Here is a 27,453-nt window from a genome sequence, read left to right on the forward strand (position 1 = left end):
TGGAGGAGCCCAGCTCTGCCCAGCAACTGCAACCCAGATTAGAGATGGCTTTCTTTGTTTTTTCAGGAAGTGAAAACATCGGAGGGAAATGTCTCTGCAGGGTTGTGACTTTGTTGCAAGCCGGCTGCTCTCCCAAGGAGGGTTGTTTGCGTCTGAGACCACCCAATCAAACTGGGCTGTGCATTTGGGGTTCCCTCCCAGAAGTAGAAGGAGGGAGATGGGTCAGCTCTAGTCAGGCCCTTGGGCTGACCTGGAGAGCCAGCCTGCAAGAGACAGCCCACAGAACTCCAGGTCGAGGGAGTATACAGTGGAGGGAAAAATGGAAAGAAAATCCAAGGGAGCCTGACTGCTGGGAAAAACATTACACAAAGGCTGGGTGGACAGGAAGTAGGTATGCAGTAGTAGCCCAGATGTGAAGTGACTCTGAGCTGAGGCAGGAGGATATAAAGAGTGTTTGGGGCCCTTTGTTGGCATCTGAGGTGGGAGGAGCCTTCAGGGGGAGGGGACCTGAAGGGCAGAGGGTAGGAGGGGCTAGTTAAGAAATAGAGAGGTATAGGCACAGGAGGCGTAGGTAGGAGGGGCAGCACACTGTGGCCACCCAGGAGCAGAGACATTCCCAAGGTCCACCTGAGGGATATTATTGAATACTTGTTAGGTGCCAGGACACTGCCATATTGGACGTGTGGTGTGACGTGTGGTGTGACGTGTGGTGTGACGTGTGGTGTGACGTGTGGTGTGACGTGTGGTGTGACGTGTGGTGTGAGCATGTCCTGCCAAGGGTTTCCCCTCACAGTAAGCGTTGGCTCACTTTTGGGCAGAGTTCTTATCTTAGCTGTAGAATACCATAGTGCATGAGAAGACCCTGTGTGACCCAGCCACTGTGAGACTCACTGGAGATTGAATGTACAAGTTTTACTTAATTGTGGTGTGTGCTTATGTTCACCAGAGGCTGCTGTCATTGCTTCTAGGAACACTGGAAATTGCATATATTATTTATTTATTATTATTTGTGTGTGCAAATATGTGTGAGTACATGCATATAGGTGCACATGCATGTGGAGGTCAGAAGATAACCTCAGGTAATGTTTCACAGTTGCATCCTTTTTGCTTTTTTTTTTTTTTAAGTTAGAAACAAGCTTGTTTCACATGTCAATCCCAGCTCCCTTTCCTCCCCTCCCCTCCTCTCCTCCTCTCCCCACCAGGTTCACCAGTCCCCCACCCAGTCTTCACTCTGATCCCCAGGGAGGATGAGGCCCTCCATGGTGGATCACCAGTGACTGTCATTTCATCCAGGGCAGGGCCTAGACCCTCCCCCAAGAGTCCAGGCTGAGAGAGCATCCCATATTGTATCATGAGCACTCAAAGTCTATTTGTATGCCAGGGATAAATACTATTCAAGGCCCCATAGATTATCTAGGCCTCCTCACTGACACCCACATTCAGGGAGTCTGGGTCAGTCCCATGCTTTCCACACAGCCATCAATCTGGGGTCCAAAAGCTCCCCCTTGTTCAGGTCAGCTGTTTCTGTGGGTTAAACCAGCCCAGTCTTAACTCCTTTGCCCATCAGTTCTCCCTTTCTGACACTGGATTTCAGGAGTTCAGTTCAGTGTTTGTCTGTGGGTATCTGCCTCTGCTTTCATCAGTCGATGCATGACAGCTCTGTTTCCCAGACTCTCTGTCAGTGGGATTGTATGCTGGCACTCCCCTGATTCATAAATGAGTGAGTACATACCATGTTTCTCTTTTTGTGTCTGGGCTACCTCACTCAGGGTGTTTTTTCCTAGTGCCATCCATTTGCCTGCAAATTTCAAGATTCCATTGTTTTTTTCTGCTGAGTAATACTCCATTGTGTAAATGTACCACATTTTCTCTATCTACTCTTCAGTTGATGGGCATCTAGGTTGCTTCCATGTTCTGGCTATTACAAATAATGCTGCTATGAACATAGTGGAACAGACATCTTTGTTGTATGAATGTGTCTAAGAGTGGAATTGCTGGGTCTTGTGGGAGACTGATTCCCATTTTCCTGAGGAATCTCCATACTGATTTCCAAAGTGGCTGTACAAGTTGACACTCCCACCAGCAGTGAAGGAGTGTTCCCCTTTCTCCACATCCTCTTCAGCATAAACTGCCATTGGAGTTTTTGATTTTAGCCATTCTGACAGGAGTGAGATGGTATCTCAGAGTTGTTTTGATTTGCATTTCCTTTTTTTTTTTCTTTTTTAACACAGGGTCTTTCGCTAGCCTAGAACTCGCCAAGCAGCAAAGCAAGTAGTCTAGGCTGGCTCCAGGGATCCACCTGCCTCCACCTTCCCAGTGCCAGGATTATAAACACAGGCCACTATACTCATTTTTTTTTTCCGTGGGAGTCCTGGGATTGAACTCAGTTCCCTGTGCTTGCAAGGCAAGCACTTCACCAACAGAGCCATCTCCCCAGTCCCATTTGTTTATATTTATTTTGAGAAAGGGCCTTATCCAGACTGGCTTCAGACTCGCAATCCTCCTGCCTCCGTCTTTGCTTTGGACCTCTTTGAGAGGTGGTCTTGGTAGAGAGAAGACAGTCCATTAAGGACTAGCCTGGCCCCTACCAGGAAGATGCCCCCATGTGCTGTCAGAATCACCTCACACACTAAGCTTTATCAATGAGTAGCAAGTGAAGCTTCCACAAATCTCACCATGCCAGCTGCCACCTGTTTTTGTGAATGAGCTTTTGTGAGAACACAGCTGTGACTTCCACTTGGGAATCTTTTCTGCTATGTGGGAAGCAGAAACTTGGGGCATGTGGTTTTCTCTTTGGCTCTTGTCTAAACACTTTACATATGAGAGCTGACCGAGGCACAGGATAGTCAAGACACATGCTAGCCTCCAACAGGGAGGAGGAGGAGCTGGGGTGCAGCACCAGGCAGGTAGCCAGGGAGGCAAGGCTCTGTCCTACGGGCCTTGCCAAATCATCAGACACACTGACTCACAGGAACTGGCCCATAGCCAACACACCCGACTCTCTTCTGGCTCGACAACTAGATGATCCAGGAATTTCACCCAGTGGTAGCTCTGATTAGCACGTTAGTCACCTGCTCCTGAGGGCTGTTTGCTCATCTGGTTGCAAAATGTGGGGTCCAGCCAGACCCCTGACCTGCTCCGGTGTGACTAGCTGATTGACTCAGGTTGGCCCTGCTAGCCCCCTGTCCAGGTATCTCGTGGGCAGACGGCCCTTCTCCCATCTTCCCTAGACTCTGTGCCCCAGGAGTCAGGCTCTTCCACTGTATCACCGCTAGCACCAGCCGCAGGTAGCCTTGGACATGTGACCAAATGAAAACTTCATTTTCTCAGTCACACCTCCATTGCTTAATGATCCCAGGTACAGAACTTTTCCTTTTCTGTCTTAGGTTTCTGTTGCTGGGGGCCATGGACAAAAGCAGTTTGGGGAAGAAAGGGTATATTTCAGCTTACACCTCCAGGTAGCATTCCATCACTAAGAAAAGCCAAGGCAGGAATGGAAGCAGAGGCCATGGGGAGCTCTACTTACTGGCTGGGTCTTGTGGCCTGCTCAGCCTGCCTTTCTATATACCCCAGGGCCAGGATCACTTGCCAGGGGTGACCCCACCCACAGTGAGCTGGGCCCTCCTACATCATTAATCAAGAAAGTGCCCCACAGATTTGTCTACAGAGTAATTTGGTGGAGATATGTTCTCCATTAAGATTCCCTCTTGTGGTCTCTGAGGGCACCAGGTATCCACATGGTGTACAGACTCAGGCAAACAAAACACTCATACACGTGAATAAATCTAAAAAGTAAAAAGATTCCCTCTTCTTGTATATATGTAGGTTTATGTCAAGTTGACAAAAATGACCCATACATACACCTTGTGGGACGTGTGCCCAGCCTGCACCACAGCCATGCTGCCATGTAGAGACAGTGGGAGTCACAGTGATTTCCGCTAAATGCCACAAATCCTTCATGGCCCCCACTTTACCAAACAAAAGCGAATGTCTTCCATGGTGCTCATGTCCCCAGGTGACCTGACATTTCCCCCACCCCCACGACCTACTGTCCTCCCTGTTGACTCGAACCATACTGTTTTTCAAGTCCTTTGCACTGGCTGTTTTCTTCTTTGATAGCCTTTCCCAGGATGCCCGCATAGCCATGTCTCCCCATTTTCCCAGCCTTCCTCAAATGTCAGCTTCCTGGGGTACTGCCCTTGATCACTCTGTTTGAAATTATACCCCATCCCCTAAGACCTCGCCACCTCCCACCCCCAACTTACTTTTTTCCATATTATCACCACCTGACATATGGAAAAGATGGGGTATGGTGTGTTGTATTCAGGCGGATCTCAATCTTAAAGAGCCGTTTGGCCTGTGGTGGTTTCTCACCAAATGTGCTCAAGTGGCTGAGTAGATGGTGGGTGGGTGCATGGGTGGGAGGATGGTGGTCTTTGGGGGAGCAGCAGAGCTTAGGAAGTTTTGCTTTTGTTTAATTCCTGAATTTTTGTTTGTGCATGGCCGGATGTGCCTATGTGTCACGGCACATGTGTGGAAGTCAGGACAGCCTGCAGCAGTTGCCTCTCTCCTTCAACCAAGCAGGTCCTAGGGATGGACTGAGGTCATCAGACCCAGTGGCAAGTGCTGTACCTGCTGAGCCATCTCCATGGCTCCTTTGGACGTTTTTAAAGTGTTTAATGGGTCTCTTGTGGCAGCTTTTAAGTCTCTGAGTCCTAGAAACTTATAGGTAAAAGCCGTTGGAATCTGTAAGTATGTGTTTTTTCAGGCTTCCTACCTCCGTGTCAAACCGTAGGGAATGGACAAGCGTTCAGGAACCAGTGTAACCAGACTCTGATCAGTGTCTCCCTGATTGTGTTAATCATGGATTGTTTAGGAACAATGAATTGTGTTCCTAACAGACCAAAGTGCATTTCCATAAACAAGACTCTGGAAAGAGCCTGAAGCAAGGACATCAAGTAGAGTCAGCATTTCCCACCAGCTTCCCCCCACCCCTTTAAAAGGTTTCAGTGTAGAGCTGGGAATGATGTCTTCACACCTGTAACCTGAGGCCTGGACAGGCTGAGGCTAAAGGATCTTTGAGTTTGAAACCAACCTGGGCTACAGAGTAAGTTCCAGGTTAGCTTGGGATACATAGAGACATACTCTGAAAAAAAAAAAGAATTGCATTTTAAATTGTAAACATTTATTTTCTATACAGAAAAGAATTATAAAATGCTTCATTATTTTCCCCCTTGATTTTTGCATCCTGCTTTCTGGGGTGTTAACCGTGAACTTTGATCAAAAGCTTGGTCGGCAATTGAACACTACGTCCTCGGCAGCAGAGTCATCCATTCCTCATTCATTCATTCATTCATTCATTCATTCATTCATTATCTATCGGACACTGCCATGTGCCAAGCACTGTGCAGACACTAAGGATTCAGAAGTGGTGGAGAGAGATGTGATCCTTGAGAGAGGACAGAGACGATGTACATTAAACGGTATAGATTAAGGATGGGATGATTCATAGAGTGGGCACTTAGGAGATGTGGAGGCCTCCCCCAAAGACCACCATCCTCCCACCCATGCACCCACCCACCATCTACTCAGCCACTTGAGCACATTTGGTGAGGAATCTTATCACATAGAGAGCAAACCTTCATCCTCTCCAGAATCCTAACCAAGCTCCCAGCCAACAGAATGAGAGCTGCCCCCCCCAGCCTCATTATTTTGTGGTTTATGGTTTTAGGAACCTGTGGTCAATTATGGTCCAAAATATTAACAATTCCTGAAATAGCTTGTAAGTTTTGAGTGATGAAATCACATAGCTCTTGCTTTACCTGACACAAAACACCACAGTGTGTATCCATGCTGTATTATACAACAGCTACCCATATCTTTGTCCCCATGGGAGTGTTTGAATTTAAGTCCTTTTTGCTTCACACAAAGAGAATCTGAAGTGCTTCCTGTGTTAAAACATCCAAGTTTGACTTACTAAGAAAAAGAATACAAGAACCCTGTGTGCTGAGCTTGCTATGATGACAGAATGTATCCCCTTCTAAAAAATCCACGATGGCTTTGCTGTCACACCTCAAAGCTGCAAAAGCTGGTTTGGAGCAATGACTCAGTGGGTCAGAGCAAGCACTGCTCTTGCAGAGGCCAGTTTAGTTCCCAGCACCCACACCAGGCTTACAACTCCCTGTAATCCCAGCTCCAGGGGATTTGATGCCCCCTTCTGGCCTCCTCAGGCATCTGCATGCATATGCATGAGCCCCTCCCAGTGCTTAGTTTTGATGGAAAAGACAGAGCTGACATTGTAGCTCAGTGATAGAGTGCTTGCATAACATGTTCAAGGCCCTGAGTTCATCTCCAGCAACATAAACACACTTGAATGATGTGTGTGTGTGTATGTGTGTGCGTGCATGTATACATGTATGTATGCATCTAGTATAGAGAGAATGCCATGATATCTTTGTTTTAGGCATCCATTGACATCTTGGACCATGTTCCACGTGGGAAAAGAGGACACTATTGTAATTTCCACAGTAACTGGCATACTCTCCATGACCCACAAGACCCTTTGAATTCCACAAACCTGAGAGTAGGAAGCAAAGCCCTCAGTGAGCATTATATTAGGCTGAAGTCCGCTCTTGGAAGGCATGCTGTGGGAGAAGCAGGGTCCTTGGCGCCATTTAGATCATGCTTGCCCAGTCTCCTGGAAGGGTGGACTGTAGAAATAGTTGCCAGGACCTAAGGAAGCCCTCCACATGTCCTTGCTTCTGTCTTGTCATTTGTCCGTCCGTCTGTCTGTCCATCCATCCTTCAAGTGGAGGGTTTTCTAGGGACAAGACACTGCTCTAGACTCAGAGACTCAACTTTGAGCTGAGCCTGGTGGGGCAGGCCTGTCATCCCAGCTGCTGAGGAGCCAGAAGCGGGAAGATACTGAGTTCAAGGCTGCTCTGGAGAGTTTAGTGAAACTGTGTCACAGTACAAAGAGAGTTTAAGATGTGACTGACAGTAGAGCATTTGACTGACATGTGTGAGGTCCTGGGTTCAGTCCAAGTTATGAAAAAGAAAAAAGGTAGCTCTCTGCTTTGATCAGTACTACCTGCCCTCCTGTCTTGGTAACAGCCTAACTGCTGCCGCCTAATCCCAGTGGCCAAGAAACTCTAGGTGGTTCTAGATGGTCACTTTGATGTTGGAAAAGTGGACATGGTGACTAAGCAGCCCCCACACTGACCACTGACCTAATTGGTTATGCTGATGACAAGACCGAGTCAGAGGAACACGGGACAGTCATACTCCCCAAGGATGAGCTGCCCTAGGCTCAGAGATGAGCACTCAGAGAGTGACCTTTGTAAGATGCCAGAGCGGAGACTGCCTTGACCCTGAGACTTGGGCAAGTCATCATCTTTCTGAGCCTCAGTTTCCCTGTTAAAAAGCCAGAACACTGAAGCCTTCTGTGTCTACCTGCACAGGTCTGAGGAGTCAATCGGAGTTTTGAAACGGGCAGTCCTGTATGAAAGCACAAAGAAGTTGAGCCTGGGAATAAGGATATTGTTGGATGTGTTTTATTTAAAGATGGGAAATTTCCCTGGAGTGACTGAGGAGAAAAATGTGTATACAGTATAACATTCAGCCATTACCTACTTTGCTTGTGTGGCATTTTAGTGTTTACAAGGCCATTTCAAATCCACAGCCCATTTCATGGGGGAGGAGGAACTTGGGGGGTCTGATGGTATGTTAGGTCCCCAGTCCCAGTGTTTAATAGCAAGTGGGAAAGCTCCTTTACCTCCTGTAAAGGAGAATCCTCTCTTGAATGTGTGCCTGTGTGTGTGCATGTGTGTGCATGCATGTGTGCATGTGTGTGCGTGCCACAGCACATGTGGAGGTCACAGAAAATCCTTCAAGAGTTTGTCTCTCCTACTGTGAGTTTTGGGGATCAAACTCAAGTCCCCAGGCTTGCACCACAAGCTCTTTTACCTGCAGAGCCAGCCCCATGATGGTGAATTTTCATGCTCAACTTGACTGTCTACTCTTTGATTCTAAATTCAGTCAAGATCATGTGTAATCCAGGCTGGCTCTCACACTTGCAGCAATCCTCCTGCCTCAGCCTCCTGACTGCCAGTCTTATATGTATACAATGCTAGGCCTAGCTTCCAGTACTTCTAACAGCCATGCCCAAAGTGAGTGCTCACTACAGCTCACAGTGTGACAGGTGTCCATGACTTGTGGTGTTAGACACTCTGTTCCTAAGATGAATAGAATTAATGTCTTCCTGGGATGGCCTGGCTGGTGGGTAACAGTGCAGCATCTGAAGCCACGCCAGGCTGCAGTCCCCATCCTACACTGGTCCCTGACCACACAGTTGTTGAATATTCAATGGGCTCCATATTCAAAGACCTTTGTTTCTGGCTAATAAGAGTTCTTTGTTGCTGCCTAGAGGGAGGAGTGGCCCCAAGGCAGCACCCGTGCCCTGCTGCCTTCTATATTGAACCTAATTGCTGGAGGCAGTCCTGTCTGACTTGAGAGTGGCTCACATCCTCAGGGTGTGTCGGTGAATGTGGCACCGCTTGCTCATGAGGATGGCAGAGCCCAGGCACATGTGTCTGCATCATCTACAGTAACATAACTGCTGTCTCATGTCTGAGCATGCCTGTCAGGGGAGGGCAGAGGTTAGGGAATCTGCACATTCCAGAGAGACCTGGAATGCTGGTTCCTTGTCCTTGTCCTTCTCACACTTCCGGGTACATCTACGCTTGGGGACACTGTGTCTGCCACCTCACCGAGAACTCGCACCCCTGTGAGCACCTGTAATCCTGTGACCATACCCGCTGTACCCAGGCTTGTCCTTAAGGTCTCACTATGTAGCCTTGGGTGGTTTCAAATTCAGAATTCTCTTAGTGTCCGGAAGGTTAGGCTCACAGTATGGGTTCCAGCAGCTTGCTCAGGGTGACCTGTTAAAGTGTGGTCAGAACCCTGTCAGTTATGGTCTAGAGGCCTCAGTGGCTCCTTTCTTGGTGACATCTCCAAGTCATCAGCCTGTAAGATTTCATTGACTCTAGCCCAGCCACTCAGGCCTCATACTCTTCTCTTTTCCACACCCCTTTAATGTGAGGACCAGAGTTTGGATGCCCAGAACTCGCTTGAATGCCCAGTAGTAACTCCAGTGCTCAAGAGGTGGAGATATCCCATCTCTTGGAGCAAAACAGCCAACTAGGCTATCTGGATGAACGAGCTCTGGGTTCAAGAGAGAGAACCTGCCTCAATATATAAGGTAGAAAGTGATAGAGACACCCAGCATTGTCTTCACTAACACATGCATACATGTACATGCACCCACAGGAGAGCACTCATCAACATGCAAACAAAACAAAGAATGACACAGACTAGTAATTCATGTTGACACATGTTTGTAATTCCCACTACACAAGAGACCAAGGCAGGAGGATTCTAAATTCAAGGTCAGCTTGGGAAACTTACCAAAACCTTTTCTAAATAAATAAAGGGCTGGCTAGATAGCTCAGTGGTAGAGCACTTGCCTAGCATGTGTAAGGTCCTGGATTCAGTTCCCAGTACAATAAAAGAGAAAAGACAGTCCAGATAGTCTGTCACTGGCTGTGCAAGCAACTGTCTCCAAGGCTTGCTCATGGTCTCTGAGAGTCGAAGGCTCCCAAGCTGTCTGTAACGAATTTTGCTTTTTTTCTCTCACCCAGAGAACATGTCTCTAGGTTCTAGCTGCTTCTCTCCACCTGTGAACTTCCTTCAAGAGCTGCCAAGCTATCGGTCAGTGGCACGCAGGCGAACGAACATCGTCTCCCGGGACAGGCAGAGTGGTACCCTGCTAAAGCCAACGGACTCTTACAGTTCCCAGCTGGATGGAGGAATCACAGAAAACCTCAACAGCCAATCCATCCGCAAGTACGCGCTGAACATCTCTGAGAAGCGGAGACTGAGGTTTGTTCAGTAGCTGCCTGGACGTGGCCATGCTATAGGCTGGGAGAGGGGTATATGTGGTGTGTGTGGTATGTTTGTGATGTGAGGAACTCAGAGTTCATCTGTAGTGAGCATTCCTAAGCTGCAGTGACATGTGACCTTCAAGAAGTTGTTCACCTCCTGTTTGAGTAAACAGTCCAGGTTTATTTAGTTCAGTGGGAGATGTGGCCCAACTCATATCCTGCTCCCCCAACCCCCACCTCCGTGTGTGTCTGTGTGTGCGTGCATGCATGCATGCATGTGTGTGTACATGGATATGTACATGTATATGTACATGTGTGCATGCACCGGTGTAGGGGCCAGAAGTTGACATTTGGTGCAGTCCTCTGTCATTCCACCTTAATTTTTTTGAGGGGGGCAGACTCCCTGAACCTAGAGTTCAGCAGTTGGCTATTCTGGCTGTCCAGCAAGTCCCTAAGACTTACCTGACCTGTCTCCATCTCCCTCAGTTCTGGGGTTGCAGGCAGGTCCTAGGCATCCTAACCAGGTCCTCAGGCTTGCACATCATGTACTTTACCCACTGAGCCATCACCTCAGGCCTCTTCTCCTTCTTTTTGTGTCAAGATATCTCTGTGTGACCTGGGCTAATCTTGAACTCACTGTCCCAGCCTCCTAAATGTTAGGGTTACAAGCATGTACACTGTATCCATCCATTTCTCCACCCATCATTAACCTCTCAGTTATCCATCATCATCATCTGTTCATCCACTGATCTCTGTCCATCTCTCCATTTATCTCCTTCCATGCATCACCTATCTATATACGCATTGTATAATCCATCAATTTATCTGTATCTATATCCATTTATTCACTTGTTTATCCTATCATCCATCCATTTATCAATACCTGTATCTATAGCTATCCATTTGTCTATCTAAACATACTCTGTACTATGGGAAAGCACTTTACCTTTCATGAATACAGCAGTGCATATTAAATGTATGTATTTTGTGGATGTTGTCCTTTGGTTTTAGTGGTAGGTGTTTATTAAGAATGGATTAATGCCGGGTGATGGTGGCGCACGCCTTTAATACCAGCACTTGGGAGGCAGAGGCAGGCAGATCTCTGTGAGTTTGAGACCAGCCTGGTCTACGAGAGCTAGTTCCAGGGCAGCCTTCAAAGCCACAGAGAAACCCTGTCTCAAACCCCCCCCCCAAAAAAAGAATGAATTAAACACCAGCTACTGTCCTTAGGACAGAATGGAGAGCAAAGCAAACTGGGTCAGGCCAGGGCTGTCACGGAGTCAGCAGTCTGTGTTCCTGGGTCAGAGGACCACAGCAACAGATATTATACATTCTCAACCTTTAAAGAGCTTGTGGCATCAGGCTGAGTATGGTGGCATACACCTTTAATCCCAGCACTTTGGATACAGAGGCAGGTGGATGAATCTCTGTGAGTTCAAGTCCAGCCTGGTCAACATAGTAAGTTCCAGGCCAGTCAGAGCTACACTGTGAGACCCTGTCTCAAAAATAAACAAAACCATCATTTGTAGCATCCTGGGAGAAACAGACATTATTTGGAGAGGATGTGTTATCAAAAGAAGCGGTATTCTGGAGGTGAAATAGAAGAGTTTGCCAGCTGACTGGTGGGACAAGAGGTCAGGAATGGTACCATGGGGTCATTGTACTGAGTACACAGTACTCATTGTGATTGACAGCTTACAATCCAGTGGCACTGAGCCTATTGGCAATGCTGTGCACTCATCACCACCAGCTACTTCCAAAAATGCTTTATCACCACAGCAGGAAACTCTGTACCCATTAAAAAATCGCTCTCCATTCCTCCTCCTTCAGCCCAAGCCCCCAGGAACCTGCTGTCTCTAGGTTTGTGTGTGCATGGAATGCGACCTCCACGTCTGGCTCTTTTTTCTTCCACTTTGTATGACTTTCAAGGTTCATTCACACTGGAGCATGTGTCAGTGCTCCGTCCCTTTTTATGGCTAATATTCCCAAGTTATGCTCAAGGGCTCCCATCCAGTGTCACGGAGCTTAGACTTGATACTGCCTTGTCATTGTCATGCTCATGGCCATCTTTTGATGCAGGGACATTCAGGAAACCCAGATGAAGTATTTATCGGAGTGGGACCAGTGGAAACGGTATAGCAGCAAGTCCTGGAAGAGGTTCCTAGAGAAAGCTCGTGAGATGACGACCCACCTGGAACTGTGGCGCAAGGACATCCGCAGCATTGAAGGTACAGTTCCTTTGCTGCTGGCTCCCCTGCAGGCCAAGCAGCTGGGGGCCGGGGTGTGCCTACCCACTTCACCTTCCTCTGCAGGCAGCGGAGGGTGTGCGTGGGTGGGGGTAGGCGTGGGGGTGGGATTTTGCCTACCTGCTGAGGCTTCCCCTGCAAGCAACTTGGGTTTGCACCTAGCTGAAGTGATGTTGAGGATTTCCTTCCAGGATGAATGTTGTGTTGATGACTAACAAAATTCCTAACAGAAGCAAACTAAGGAGGCAGGGGTTTATTCTGGGTCACAGTTTCAGAATATAGTCTGCCATGGTAGGGCAGGACATGCTGTCAGGAGCTTGAGGAGGCTGGTCACTTTTGTGACGTCTGTAGTTAGGACACAAAAGGGATGAACTTCCCTGGTGCTCAACCCACTTTCTCCTTTTTACTCGGTCCAGCCCATGGGATGGCGCTGCCCACATTCAGGTTGGGACGTCCCCCCTCAGTTGACCCTCTGTGTTCCCAGGCAGACATGCCTAGAGGTGCCTCCTCGGTGAACCAAGATTCGGACAAGCTGACAGTCAAGACTGACCATCTCAAGTGTGAACTTGACCCACACTTAGCCTTAATAGGGCCTATGCCTTTGTCATATAGAGAGGTTACAACAGAGCCTGGGGCAGGGAGATGCCTCTTACCATTCTGTATTTTCTATCATAAAACAAAATGATTTATGATCAGTGCCTTATAGCTGCTGATATAGATGTTCTCATATAGTCTATAAGGATAATGGCAGGACATTTGGGAGAAGTGACCATCTTCCTTATTACCTACCCTAAAAGTATAGTGCCAGGCGTGGTGGCCAGGACTTTAATCCAGCCAGGGGCAGGTGCATCTCTGTGAGTTTCAGGTCAGCCAGGGTTACACCTTGAAACCCTGTCCCCAAACAGACAGACAGACAGATGGTGGGGTGTCCTCTGGTCTTCCGGGGAGGGCGGTGCTGGAGCACAGCTCTGGCTGAGAGTGGAAACTGCTTTTGCAAAGGCCTCTCTTCCGTTTCTAGCACCCACACTGGGCAGCTCACAACAGACTATAACTCCAGCTTCAGGGAACCCAGCACCCTCTTCAGGCCCCCCTAGGCATCTTTATGTTCCCACCCCCTTACACATACGCATAGTTAAAATAAGGTAGGTCTTTATACCACTGATAATTTATTCTTTGTAAATTGCTGTTTTACATGGAGGCTGTAAACACATTTCTAAGCCGTCTTCCAGGTTCATAGATCTTTGCCACACGCTCACGCTCTTTCTCCTGAAGTGGAAGCCTAGTGTGGTCTTGAGAAAAATACAAGCAGCTCTTTACTGAGCATTGACAATGAACCAAGTGTTGCCTTTGGCACCTCACTCATATTACCTCTGTTAGTCCTCACAAGGCTCCCCACCCCTTTGTTGCTCTCTATGTGGACTGGGCTGGCCTTGAACTCACATCTGCCTGCCTCTACCTCCTGCTGCTAGTATTAAAGCATGTGTCACCACACCCAGCTTCACAAAACCCTTTCATGTGGATACCTCACCATTTGTCTGCCACAGTGAAGTTAGTTAAGATGCTTGCCCAAGTGTACACAGTCCAGCTAGGGTGAGGCACAGGCAGTCGGGCTTCTGAAGCCAAGTGTGTTTTGAATATGAAATGTCCCACATAGACTCTTGTGTTTGAACACTTGGTTACCAGCTGTGGGCTAGCTTCAGGGTGGGACCTAACTGGAGGAAATGGATCACTGGGGTGGGCCTTGAGGGTTCTTAGCTGAAGGTCCCCTTTCCTGGCTTTCTTCTGCTTCTGAGTGTGAACACAAGGTGATTAGCCTGGTTCCTTCTCTTCCATGATGGACTGCGTTCCCTCAAACTGTGAGCCCCCAGGCATGGCGGTGGTGGTGCACTCCTTCAATCCCAGTGCTCAGGAGGCAGAGGCAGACAGATCTCTGTGAGTTTGAGACCAGCCTGATATACAAGAGCTACTGCCAGGACAGTCTCCAGAGCCGCAGAGGAGCCCTGCCTTGAAAAACCAAAAATAAATAAATAAATAAAAATAAAACAAAAAATTCCCAAACAAAAAGCAAAGCAAAACGACAACAACAAAAAACTATGAGCTCCCAAATACCTTCCTCCTTGAGTTGTCAGGTATCCGACTAGAGTAACAAGAACAGTGGCCTGAAGGCTGTGTTCAGCTTCCCTGATTGGGTGAAATACTCCTGGAGACTTCTGACTGACTCTTGCAGGCATTAGAGACTTTCTTCTTCCTGGGGGAACTGGATCTTTGCCTTTCTCTTTATTAGTTCTACTGGGATTTCTTGGCTGACTTGATGTCCCTGTGGCAGAACGAGAAGGTGTACAAAATCAAAGGCATTAACTCTGGTGACATCACTGAGTGTTTGACAGAGCATGGTGTGGGTGTGTTCCATCATCAGGGTCAGCCATGTGTTCTTGACTTCCAAGGAACAGCAGACCCCTCACTCTGCAGACTGTCTGTGGGGATTCAGTCCTTCTCTGCTGGTAGGCTGCTCTTCTGTTTGAGTTTCTGTCCCTAAGTTCACCGCATGAATGAAGATATGATCATTCTGGGAGGTGAAGAGAAGACACCATTACCCCAGTCTTCATTCTTAGCAAGTGTGAGCTAGAAAAAGCGTTTGTCTTTTGAAATCTATGAGAAACCTACAGCAAATATCCCATTAAATGACATACTGGAAGCCTGAGATGGAGAGGGAGGAAATGTGTTAGTTATCACAGTCTCTTCAGTATTACTCTGGAAGTCTTAGCTAACTGTTTACTTCAGGGATAAAGCAGAAAGGGAAAAGAATCAGAAAAGGAAGAAAGAAAATATCATTTTTCCAGATAATATATGCATAGAAAGTAAAAAGGATAAGCTGTTAGACTCTATGTGAATTTAACAAGGCTAGTTGTTGATTTGACAGTCTGTATCAAATTGGCTGTATTTCCCTCATCTTTAGGGGATTGCTGGGGAATCCAGGGCTTTACATGCTAGGTAAATACTCTACCTCTGGGTTACAACCCCAGCCCTAAGTGTATTCTTCATACTAGCAACATTTAGAAAAGTAAGTTTTTTTTAAAGATTTAAACATTTAATTATATATGTGTGCATCTGTGTGGGGTATGTGCATGTAGGTTGCAGGTGCCCTAGGAGAAAGTTGGATGCCCTGGAGCCATAGTGACAGGTGGTTGTAAACTACCTAATGTGGGTGCTGAGAACTAACCTCGAGTCTTGTGCAGAACAGAACACATTCCTAACCACTGAGCCATCTCTCCAGCCCCACAAAATGAAGTTTTTTTATACGATTTATAGTCACATATAAAAAGTTGAATCCCTAGGAAGTTTATCTAAGAATAAATAGTGTTCAAGCATAGAAAACTGTAAAAATATTATGGAAACCAGATGTGATGGCATATGCCTATAATCCTTGAGCTTGGGAGGTAGAGGCAGGAGGATCATAAATCCCAGAATAGCCAGATATACCTGGCAAGTTCAAGCCAGTCTAAATTACATAGCAGGATTCTCCCCCAAAACAGAAAAGGCCAGGTGTGGTAGCTCACACCTTTAAATCCCAGCATGCAGGAGGTAGAGCGAGGTGAATCCCTGAGTTCCAGGCCAGTTTGGTTCATATAAGAGAAGGCCAGCTAGAGCTACATAGTGAGACCCTGTCTCAAAAAAAAAGGAGGAGAATGGGAGGAAAGGGAAGCAGGGTATAAAAATCTTACTGAGAAATATCAAAGAAGATCCAAGTGTATCATGTTCAGGAGATTCAATATTAAAAAGATGAGATGTCACTTCTCAAGTTCATCAGTGTATTTCATGTAATTCAACCAGAGAGACTCGCGCGCGCGCGCGTGTGTGTGTGTGTGTGTGTGTCTGTCTGTCTGTCTGTCTGTCTGTCTGTCTGTCTGTGTCTGTGTGACTCTAAGCGTCATATGTTAGAAATGCTGAGTACCTAGGATAAGCTGGGGGAACAGAGGATGAAGATGTGGAGCTCCAGAGACCATCCCTTTGCATAAGTCTGCAACAACTAAGTCTCATATCGCTGTAAAGATAGATGTGTGGACCAGGGACAGGATAGGACATATGTACAGATATAGATAATTGGCATCTACCACGGTGCTGAGGCAGCCGGATATTCATGTGACAGAAGGTTACCTCACAGCCCTCTTAGAGGACACATTCAGAAGCAGCTGTGGATCTACGTATGGAAACTCTGGGAATGTGGGCTTCAAGTAAAGAACGGAGAATGGGATGTCACAGGTGGATCCCCGGCCCCGTGTGGTGAAAGGAGAGAACGGACTCCTGAAAGCTGCCCTCTCACCTCCATAGCGGTGCCCACACACGTGATGAAAACATACATCGAAGGACTGTGGCTCTTCCTCTCTGTCCCGCAGCAGGGATCCCTTCTCCTCAGCCTTCTCTTGGTGTTGGAGTCCACGGTGTGCAGCAGGTCACCGGTACCCACGTTGCTTCTTTTCCAGGGAAGTTCGGCACGGGGATCCAGTCCTACTTCTCCTTCCTACGGTTCCTGGTGGTCCTGAACCTGGTGATTTTCCTGATCATCTTCATGTTGGTTTTGCTCCCCATCCTGCTCACCAAGTACAAGATTACCAACAGCACTTTCGTGCTCATCCCGTTCAAAGACATGGGTGAGTCCAAGGGCCATCCCCGCTGCTGTGTCCTGGGCATCTTCATTCTGAGTCTCAGGCAGCTGTGTCGGTCGGCATGGGTTAGGTTATGCTGCAGAAACAAATGACCCCATTATCCTCGGTACCAGTGACTGTAAACATGGACTTCTCACTCACAGTCCAGACACATCTTGGGCTGGGAGTCTTCACTCAGGAGCCCAAGCTGCTGGGGCAGCCAATTGTCACTGCGATCCAGGGGAAGGAAGCCATGGCAAATGTGTGCTGACTCCTGATGCTTCTGTTTGGAGATGACACACAAACACGTTTCTCCCACATCTCATTGGCCAAATCAGGGCGCCCAGCTCCTCCTGAGTTTACAAGGGCATGTAGGAGGAACAATGCAAGGTGGGTAAGTGGGATAGTTAGCAAACCTAAAAGAATCAATCCCTCACCCAAGGTGACTTCATTTCAAAACTGCTATCTATGATAAGAATGCACTTGAAGGAGGGGGTGGGGGGGTAGGGGATGCACGACTTTAATCTCAGCACTTGGGAGGCAGGGGCAGATGTGTCTCTGTGAATTTGAGACCAGTCTGGTCTACAGGGCGAATTCCAGGACAAGCTCCAAAGCTACATAGAGAAACCCTGTCTTGAAAAACAAACAAAGAAGCCAAAAAAAAAAAAAAATGCACTTGAAGCTAATAGCAATTCCACAGTGATCTTGTGCCAGACATTCTGGTAAGAGCTGAATTGGGCTTTTGCATTTTCAATAAAACTCAGATCTTCTGGGTATCCTATTAGCCCAGATGGGAAGCGTTTCCTCAATTTCACTGACACCCACTGCAAACCTCTGATCCCAGGCTCTGTGGAGGAGCCAGCTTGGTTGCAGGTCTTCCAAACCCTCATGCCCTGTGACATAACTCCTTACTCAGAAGAACCGTGGATGGGCTCTTCTGAGGCCCTATGCATTCTTCCTCCTGATCTTTGTTCCCATTTTAATTCACTTAAAAGTCAAATAACCCAGCACTTCAGACTTACTGTTAGGGCTGCTTTTTGCCTTGTGAGCACTCCTATTTTCTTGTGTATCATTATTTCCTGCTGCTGCGTGAAAATCCACATTAGGTTTCCAGTGCCAGTCACTTAACCTTCTGAGCCTCAGTTTCTTTCTCTGTTGAGCCGGGGTGATCATTTAAATAGAGATGGTATCCCTCCCTTAAACAATATTTCACTATCGAATACTTAGATCATTTAAGGAACAACAAATGTGGGGGCTGAGGAGATGGGGTAGGTCTGGTTTTCAGCTCTGCAGTGGGCAGCTCACAACTGCCTGTAACTCCAGATGTGGGGGATGTGATGCCCTCTCCTGCCCTCTGTGGGCACCTGCGTGAACATGTTGTACATGTACATGTAATCAACAAACAAATAAAAGCAAAATGAAACGATAAAAAACCTACTAACAGACAAAGTAGATATAACCTCAAATTAGTTAGGAAAGGAACATGCTAAAGGAAAGTAAAGGAACTGTAAGAGAAACCCTAAAAATAGAACGGAGAGGTAAAGGGATGTACCAGACATACTGGGGCTCAAAGGTAGAACAATAGGAAATGACAAGTACAGCGTGTACAAACTCATAGGTGCATCTGAATATGTAGCTACAGCTTATGTTCACCAACTGCAATAGACGAATCACTGACATAATGAGGCTGTTTCTGACACATATCCTTCTTCTTGTTTCCTGCAGATATACAGTGCACTGTCTATCCAATAAGTAGCTCTGGGCTCATTTACTTTTACAGTTACATCATAGACTTGCTGTCTGGCACAGTAAGTATTTAACTCAATCCTTTGTGGACCCTCCTTACACTGACATCAAGTTGATTTAGACCTCAGTGTCCTGAATGGGGCTCTGTGGTGTGTGCCTGTGATCTTACAGGTGGAGGCAGGAGGATTGCGGGGCCAGCCTAGGCTACCTAGTGAGACCTTGCCTCAAAACAACAATATCCAAAGACAATGTTGGTTTTCAAAGACCAACAGGAGCCAAATGCCCGTGCTGGCAGTGAGCAGCGGAGACAGGGTTTGCAGTGAGCTCATCAGCAAGTCCTGTGCTCTCCTACTCATCTCCCACTAGAGTATTCCGGAAATACTCTGCTGCTTCCAGCCAGTGGCCTCTTCCTGCTCTCTGCTACCTTTGTATTGGCCTGAATTACAATGCCCTGCAGTTAGTATCTCTGATCTGAAAACCCACACTTGGATTGGAAGTGTTTGGGATTGTCTGATGACACCCAGCTGGTGAAGTCTGTGGGAATATTCCAAATTCTGAAAAGTTCTGAAATGTTAGGCCCTTCTGGTCCCAATCATTTCAGACAGAAGACACTTAGCCTACAGATTAAGCTATCTTTCTGGAAGCTGCTAGTATTAAAATGCCACGTCATAGAACTTGTTGCTTTTTTGAATAGGTAGGTAAAAAGCCTGGGGTTTGTCAATTGCATTTAATATTTGGGGGTGCCTTTACATGTCCAAGGTCATGTTTTCTACAAAACAGCTCAGGGGTTCTTGGGTACACCGTCAAATGCCAGATATATAAATGAGAAAATAGAAGCTATGTAAATGAGAACAACTCTCTCTTGCCTGAAGTCATTGTTACTGAGAACAAACTTGACTTACTATGGTGGGGTTCACTTTTGTTCCTAGCACAGGGAGTCAGAGGCAGGTGGATCTCTGTGAGTTCTAGGCCAACTTGGTCTACAGTCATGGATACATAGTGACACCAGGTCTCATAAAAAAAAAAAAAACATTCCCAGAACCAAGCCTCAGAGCCACTGTCATCTCTCTCTTCTTCCTCCTCTTTGGTTTTTCAAGACAGGAACTCACCAAATAGCCCTGTTTCATTATGTTGCATCCCACAGGCAACATTTGTTAATGTGTTTTAAAGGATAGTTGTCACTATCATAGGTGTGCAACACAGGTAGCATGCTCCAGCAGCCCTGTCCAGCAGAACTTTTGGCGGTGTTCCGGAGAGTAGCTTGGATCTCTTATGCCCAGTGATAGAGTGACTGGCTCTTGAGCTCTTGAGATGCAGCATCTGTGACTGAGGAATGGTTTTTATTTCATTCCCATTGTTGTCACTTTCCACTGAAATAGGCCCAACAGGAAAAAAGAGGGCCAAAGGTATGGCCACAGGCTTGACTTCTGAAACAGGTTCCTGCAGGGGGCTTATTTTCTGGTCTCTGTGGCCCTCTGGCCTTTGGTGCCCCTTTATTGTGAGGGAAAGTTTGGTGAGAACGGAGATCGACCTGGGGCCATGTGGAAAGGGATCCGGAAAGGTGGACAGAGTTTTATGATGTGTGTGCCCAGCCTTTGAGAGAGTGGGAGATAGTATGGAGTCTCCTCTTTCTACATCTGCTTCTATTTAAACATTCTCTTACTCAGGTAGTGTGAGAATACATGGTTGTCATGAAAAAAAATGGGACTTTGTTTATTATCTGTTTATTTTTAAACAGTCTTGCTGTTTGGCTTAGGCTAACCTTAAACTTGTTGTTGGTTTTTTTGTTTTTGTTTTTTTGTTTTTTTTGTATATTTGCCTCTAATGCTTAGATTCTCCATCCATTTTAAGCTGATGTTACGTGTGTGTCATGTGTTCAGAGGACATGTTTTCCCTATAAAAACTCGTTGGCTGGAGATGTATGGGTAGTTGGTTCTGTTTTTCTGCTGTGTGTCTGGTTTTGTTGTTGTGGTTGTTGGTTTACTTTGTTTTGTGTAGACCAGAATGGCCCTGAATTAACAGAGATCCACCTGCCTCTGCTTCCCAAGTGCTGGGATTAAAGGCAGCTTCTGTGCCTGTTTTTGTGCCCGCCCTTGAAGCTCTTGATTTTGCTTTGTGGTAAGACCTGGAGGTGAGACAGTGGTCTTCCAACTTTATTCTTCTTTGTCAAGGTTGTTTGGCCACTGACTCCTTTGTAGTTGCATCTAAACTTTAAGACCAGCTTGCCATTTCTGAGTGAAGCCAGCTGGGTTCTGACTGGGCTTGTGCTGGTTCTGTAAACCCATTTGTAGATTATCGATGTGGAGATGCTGCACCAAGAACACCATCCAAAACAAATGGATACCTTTCCATTTTATTTATTTATTTTTGGTTTTTCAAGATAAGGTTTCTCTGTGTAGAGTCTGGCTATCCTGGAACTCGATCTGTAGATCAGGCTAGCTTTAAACTTACAGAGGTCTGCCTGTTTCTGCTTTCCAAGTGCAAGAACTATAGGTGTGACCACCACCGCCCATTTAGTTATATGTGTGTGTACCCATATTTGTTTTAAGCTGGGATCAAATCCATAACCTTGTGCATACTAGGCCAGCACTCTACCCACCAAGCTACATCCCCAGTCCACTTTTATTTCAACTGTGGTTCATAGTTTTCAGAATATACTATTTATACTTGTGTTAAACTTATTCTTATGTGTTCTTTTTGATACTATGACCCAGAATTTTTTTCTCACATCAGTTAAGTGTAATTTACCAGTTAATTTTTAAAAAGTATTTAATATTTTTCTGTGTATATGGAAGTGTCTGTGTGGGAGTATGTGCACATGAGGCAGTACCCTTGGAGGCCAGTAGAGGGCATCAGGTCTCCTGGAGTTGGAGTTACAGGAGGTTGTGAGTCCCCTGCTGTGGGTGATGGAAACCAAGCTTGGGTCCTCTGCAAGCACAGTACATGCACTGCTGAGCCATCTTTCTAGTCCTTACCAGTGGGTTTTGGTCCTCAGGTTTTAGCAGTACCTTACTCCTCTACACTAACTAAGCATCCCTTATACTTTGGGTTTTTCTCTGGTGTGGAGAGATTCTGGGATGAACAAGGACAGTCGAGTGTGGGTTCCTCGAGGCAGGGATGCCTCCTTCAGTTTCCTGCCTGAGCTGACCCACCTGATCCCATGTTCTTGCTTTGTTAAGGGCTTCTTGGAGGAGACCAGCCTTTTTTATGGACATTACACCATTGATGGAGTAAAATTCCAGAACTTTACATATGATCTGCCCCTGGCTTACTTAATAAGCACGATTGCCTACCTGGCCCTGAGTCTCCTTTGGATAGTGAAACGGTAAGTGTGCCTTGCTTTCTCCTTCCCTTTGGTTTGCATTTGTGTCAGCAGCATTCTTACTGCTGTGACCAGATACCTGGCGGAAACAGCTCAAGGGAGGAAAGATTTATCTAGGCTCATGGTTGCAGAGAATTTCACAGTGGGGAAGGTGTGGCAGTTGGAGCAGGACACAGCAGCTTGTTCACATGGCAGTGGATCAGAAAGAAGAGAACACTCTGGAACCAGGACTCTAGCTCTGTGACCTACCTCTGCGAGTCTGTTCTATAACCTCCCCACATTTTCTGGCCCCCATACGTCTGTGGGGCATCTCCGATTCTCAGTGGGTGGAATCTCTCACTGTTTCATGGACTCTGGAAGTCAGGGCCTGAAGGATGAGCAGAGCCCACAGGTGGGCTTCAGAGGAAGGTATTGCGTGTGCTACAGCAAAGACTCGGAGGAAGAAGTCAGGAGCTGGCAGCTGGAGTGGCGGCCTGCAGTTCAGTGTGTGCTAAGCGCCTCCTCCAGATCCCTCTTCCTCACAGGCTTCCTTCTGCCTGGGGAGGGTTATGTTAACTGGGTCTCCATTGGCCTGAAAGTGGCAGAAAACCAACTCTGGTTAGTTGGACCACTGGGGAATTGAGTGCACAGAGAACCGAGGAAGGGGAGAGACTGTTCTGAGAAGGACACAGCCATGTCTTAGGAATGATGTCAAAAGCAAGAGACTAGTCAGCTCCGAGCGTGGCAGCTCCTTGCAGTGGTGGGAAATAGCAGTTTCTATCAGCCTTCAGCTGCCTTGATCGCGGGCACAGAAGTGCTGTGAAGGCATTATTGGCTCTGTCCACTCAGCTATATAATCCTGACCCTTCCATTGTGGTCAGGGCCAGGAGACTGTTGAGCCCCTGATGGTGTGTGTCCATTGCCTGGTTAGGGTCATGTAGATTGGATGTGAAATTCCCTCGAAAGGCTCAGTGTTCAAGGCTTGATCCCCCGATGGTGGGCTCTTTATAGGTGGACGCATCATGGGGATGCTAACCTCATAAATGGGGTAATCCACTGATGCCTTCATAGCTGAACGGGCTGTTAGGAGCCGGTCCTGCATGGAGGAAGCAGGTGACATGCCTTGTGAGCACTCCTTCCCTCTCCATTTCTCTGCTTCCTGGATACCATGAGGTACTTCCCTTCCCCCCTCTGCTTCCTGGACATCATGAGGTACCTCCCTCTCCCCTCTCTGCTTCTCCCACCATGCTCAGCTGCTGTAATACCCTCCCCATCACCTCAGGCCCAGCAATGAATCCAGCCAACCATGGATAGAAGTTTCTGGAACAGTGAAGCAACTAACCCTTTCTGGCTTTAAGCTGTCAATCTCAGGCATTTGCCACAGTGTGAAAAGTCTGTCAGACAGTTCATAAGACAGCAAGGTCTTTCTCTAGTGATCTGATGAGAGAGTAACTCCCAAGAAAGGAGAGAGATTCTAAATTCTGTGAACAATTGTCTCACCACACACTAGCCAGAAACACAATAGAAGCTGTATTTGTGACCACCACACGAGACTACTGAACTAAAACTTTGGGCCATGCATCATGCATGTTAGTGCATGCCTGTTATCTAAACTACTTAAGAGGCTGAGCCAGGGGCTGGAGAGATGGCTCAGTGGTTAAGAGCACTGACTGCTCCTCCAGAGCACCTGAGTTCAATTCCCAGCACCCACATTACAGCTCACAACCATCTGTAATTCCAGTTCTAAGGGATCTCATACCTTCACACCAATGCACATAAGATAAAGTTAACCAAATTACTTTAAGAAAAAAGAGGCTGAGGCAGGAGGTAGCCTGCGCACCTCAATGGAAGTTTCAAAATAAAAGTATTATAAGGGGAGGGGAGCCAGGAGTCTCTCTTAGAGATTGACCTGGCCTTCAAGAGGCTTTGGGTTCAGTGTTCAGCATTGCAACAAATAAATACATAAAGTAAAATTATTAAATAAATTTTGAAAAATGTTTCTGAGTGGAGGGCTGAAGAGATGGCTCAGTGATTATGTACACTGTCTGCTCTTCCAGGGGACTGGGTTGGTTTGATTCCCAGCACCTACATGGTGACTCACAGCCATCTATCTCCAGTTCTAGGTAATGTGGTGCCCTCTTCTGGCCTCAGCAGGTAACAGGTGCACACATGGTACACAAGTCATACATGCAGGCAAAACATCCATATGCATAAAGTATGGTTACCTTTAAAAAAGAAGTTACTGAACACAACGATTTTCATCAGTGAGATATCTGTTCACCTGACACAGCTTTACAATAAACTTCGCTGTGTCACAAGGGGCCAGCAAGGTTGCCACGTCCAACTCTGTATCTTAAGTGAGACCAATTCATGGGCCTATATGTTGCTGCTGTTCTCAGAATGACACTTGTGTTTTGGGGTCAGGTCGGTGGAAGGGTTCAAAATCAGCCTGATCCGCAGTGAGGAGCACTTCCAGAGTTACTGTAACAAGATCTTCGCTGGCTGGGACTTCTGCATCACCAACCGCAGCATGGCCGAGCTGAAGCACAGCAGCTTGCGGTATGAGCTCCGAGTGAGTGCTGCTGGGTCGCCCTGGGGAGAGACCTCATTGCCAGGCTGGCTCTGGGGAGGCTGCTTGCAGCTAACATGGCATCTCGGGGCCCATTATGTCTCAGCAAGCTTCCTCTTTGTTTGACAAACAGCTTATCAGGTTGATCCCTTTTAACCTAAGCATGTGTGCTGGTAACTTGGAACTGGGAAAGGAGGTAGGACACACAAGTAAATGGTGTCTTGCCTCCATCCCCTCCTATCTTATTAATATCCTACCTGGACATAGTGTCATAAACGTTGTTTGCACTAGAAACATTAAGGGAATGCTGTGGTAATAGACTAGAGAAAAGTTGAAATGTAACAGAAAAGCTTCCATATTTAATAGAGAAAGAGAAATGAGTAGCATGTTGGTCAAACCCATCAGAAAAAGGTTGAGGGTAAGAACCTAAAGGTTTAAGGAAGGCGGGTAGGGTTGACTGTATTTACTATTCATTACTCTAAATATGAACTGGTCAAATTCTCCTGTTAAAAGCAGAGACTCCCAGACTGGATTAAAAACAGACCAACATAGCAGGACATACCCATAGTCCTAACTACTTGAAAGGTGGAGGCAGAAGAGCTAAAATCTGAGGCTTTCCTGGCAATTTAGTAAGACTGTCTCAAAAACAATAACTTTTTTTAAGGACTAGAGATATAGGTTGATGGTAGAGTGCTGATCTGGCATACATAAGGCCCTGGGTTCAATCCTCAGAACTTCAGATAAATAAATGACAAATTAATAAGCAAAATTAAAATAATGATGACATATCCCATTTAAAGAAATACTGCCCCATCTGCATGTGCACACGTGTGCACACACATACACACACAGCATCTCAAATGCTGATTCAGCTTGCACATTTATTACAAAGGCAAGTGCCATCTTGATTAGGAGGTTCTCTCCTACCATAAGCCTGAGACGTAAAAACTGGTGGGGCTTAGCCTGGGAAAGTATCTTGGGCAACATGAATATTTCAGAGAAATCTGTGGGATATGTTAGGGGATAGCTCACAGATGAGTTTTCCTTGGTCCTCAGGCAGACCTGGAGGAAGAGAGAATACGACAGAAAATAGCTGAGAGGACCTCAGAGGAAACCATACGCATTTACTCTCTGAGGCTGCTCTTGAATTGCGTCGTGCTGGCTGTGCTTGCCGCGTGCTTTTATGCGATCTACCTAGCCACTGTCTTCTCACAAGAACACATGAAGAAAGTAAGTGCTCCGTGAGAGTCAGCTGACCCTGTGCTCTAATGTGGCGGCATGCTGGGTGCCTTGCAGACCTGCGTGGAAGGTGCCACCACCATTTCTCTATGCAGGCGGAGACAGAAGTTTGGTTGATACAGGAACTGTAAATCAGCTGATCAGTTTCCACTGTGAGGTCATCTAAAACACTGTTTGGGAGATACCTCTTCCCGCCTGAAGAGTTCACAGTATTTAGATCTAAGCTGGGCTGCCTGCATTTCTTCTCTGACTCTCTACTTAATAGCCAGGACCTCAGTTTGTCTAAAAAAAAAAATCAGTGTTTTAAAATATTTTATCTTAAATTGTGCATATATATGTGGGGAAATGGGGTTGATTGTCAGGGTCCCTAAAGCTAGAGTTGCAGCTGGCTATGGATTCTGGAAATTAAACCCAGATCCACTGCAAGAGTGATACACACTCTTAACTCCTGAGCCGTCTCCCAGTGTCAAGCAGTGTTTTTTGTGTTGGAAGATGAGTGTAATTGTGCATACCTGGAATTCCAGCACTTAGGAGGCTCAAACAGAGGATCACAAGTTCAAGACCAGCCTGAACTACATTGTAAGTCATATATATATATATATATATATATATATATATATATATATATATATATATATATGCGCTTTGGTCTAGTGACTGTCATTCATCAGGCATTAGATACCCAAATACCATAAATAGCATCCGACTTATGGCTTTGTCATCCATTCATATACTGTGACTATCTTCTATATGGTACAAGATGGTTCACTGCTGTATCCATATTCTAGCCTAAGGGCAAGAGGTGGGGCTGGGGCCCCATCTCTTCAAGGATGAGATATGGAGTTTGATTTAAAACTTCTGCTGCCTCAGCTAGAATTTAGTTACAGTTGTACCTGTCTTCAAGGAAGGCTAAGAAACTTAGTTTTCATCTCGGATAGCTATACATGAGGCTAAGTGACCTATAAAGGAAAGACAGAATGACTGTTACATCACAACATCCTTGAATGGGCTGTTTTTGCAGCATGCACAGAATTCTGTGCACTTCCCTAATATGTTCAGTAGCATTCATCATTCTTCCAGCATGATACTAGGTCCCTGCATGTATGCATCTAAGAAAGGTTCCAAGCATCCGAAGCTTATGTTTCCCAGCCACACGGGATGATAAATGTGCTTTGTCTGCTTAGCATGCACAGTTGAGCTCTTTTCAGTTCAAGTTGTCACTGTCGCCACCCTACTTATGCTGACCAGGGTTTTCTGTTATCTTTCCAGGAAATTGACAAGATGGTTTTTGGGGAGAACCTCTTGATATTGTACCTCCCATCCATTGTGATCACACTGGCCAATTTCATTACCCCCATCATCTTTGCCAAGATCATCCACTATGAGGATTATTCTCCAGGCTTTGAGATCCGCCTTACAATTCTTAGGTAATGCCTAACTGCATGCATGACAGCTAGACCATTGCTTGCTCATGGCAGACATTACTAATCGGTTGTGGCACATTTTCCTGCTATGCCATCCTTTCTTTGATGAGCCCCATGAGTACATAAATTATCATTTGCACATGCATTGAAGGGCCTTAGACTCCAGAGTCTCCTGTCAGTGTTACACTTTTGATTCTGTATTAACTGAAAGCATAGGATGGGGTCCTAGAAGGACAAACTGTTCTAAAGATGTTAGACTTGACAGTATTGGGCAGAGTTCAGAGGGTTCACACCAGTGAGTAAAGATGGCTAGGTGGGTACTGTCTTGAACAGGATATCTTTTT

At 46.5% G+C, this 27,453-nt stretch overlaps 1 protein-coding gene across 2 annotated transcripts in view; it reads left to right on the forward strand.

Moving 5' to 3' along the window:
- Tmc7 (transmembrane channel like 7) overlaps positions 1 to 27,453 on the forward strand; it is a 46,277-nt gene that overhangs the window by 4,455 nt on the left and 14,369 nt on the right. The window contains exons 2-9 of one of the 2 annotated variants that reach the window (XM_005075745.4): positions 9,699 to 9,939; positions 12,021 to 12,169; positions 16,669 to 16,836; positions 18,556 to 18,638; positions 21,756 to 21,901; positions 24,302 to 24,449; positions 25,503 to 25,676; positions 26,955 to 27,112. In XM_005075745.4, coding sequence (XP_005075802.1) covers positions 9,699 to 9,939; positions 12,021 to 12,169; positions 16,669 to 16,836; positions 18,556 to 18,638; positions 21,756 to 21,901; positions 24,302 to 24,449; positions 25,503 to 25,676; positions 26,955 to 27,112 — 1,267 coding nt within the window. The remainder of the gene's footprint in view (positions 1 to 9,698; positions 9,940 to 12,020; positions 12,170 to 16,668; positions 16,837 to 18,555; positions 18,639 to 21,755; positions 21,902 to 24,301; positions 24,450 to 25,502; positions 25,677 to 26,954; positions 27,113 to 27,453) is intronic. The other variant, XM_021230427.2, reaches the window with a different exon arrangement.

The sequence above is a fragment of the Mesocricetus auratus genome, unplaced genomic scaffold, assembly GCF_017639785.1.
Source record: "Mesocricetus auratus isolate SY011 unplaced genomic scaffold, BCM_Maur_2.0 Super-Scaffold_4256, whole genome shotgun sequence".
Taxonomy (NCBI): Eukaryota; Metazoa; Chordata; class Mammalia; order Rodentia; family Cricetidae; genus Mesocricetus; species Mesocricetus auratus.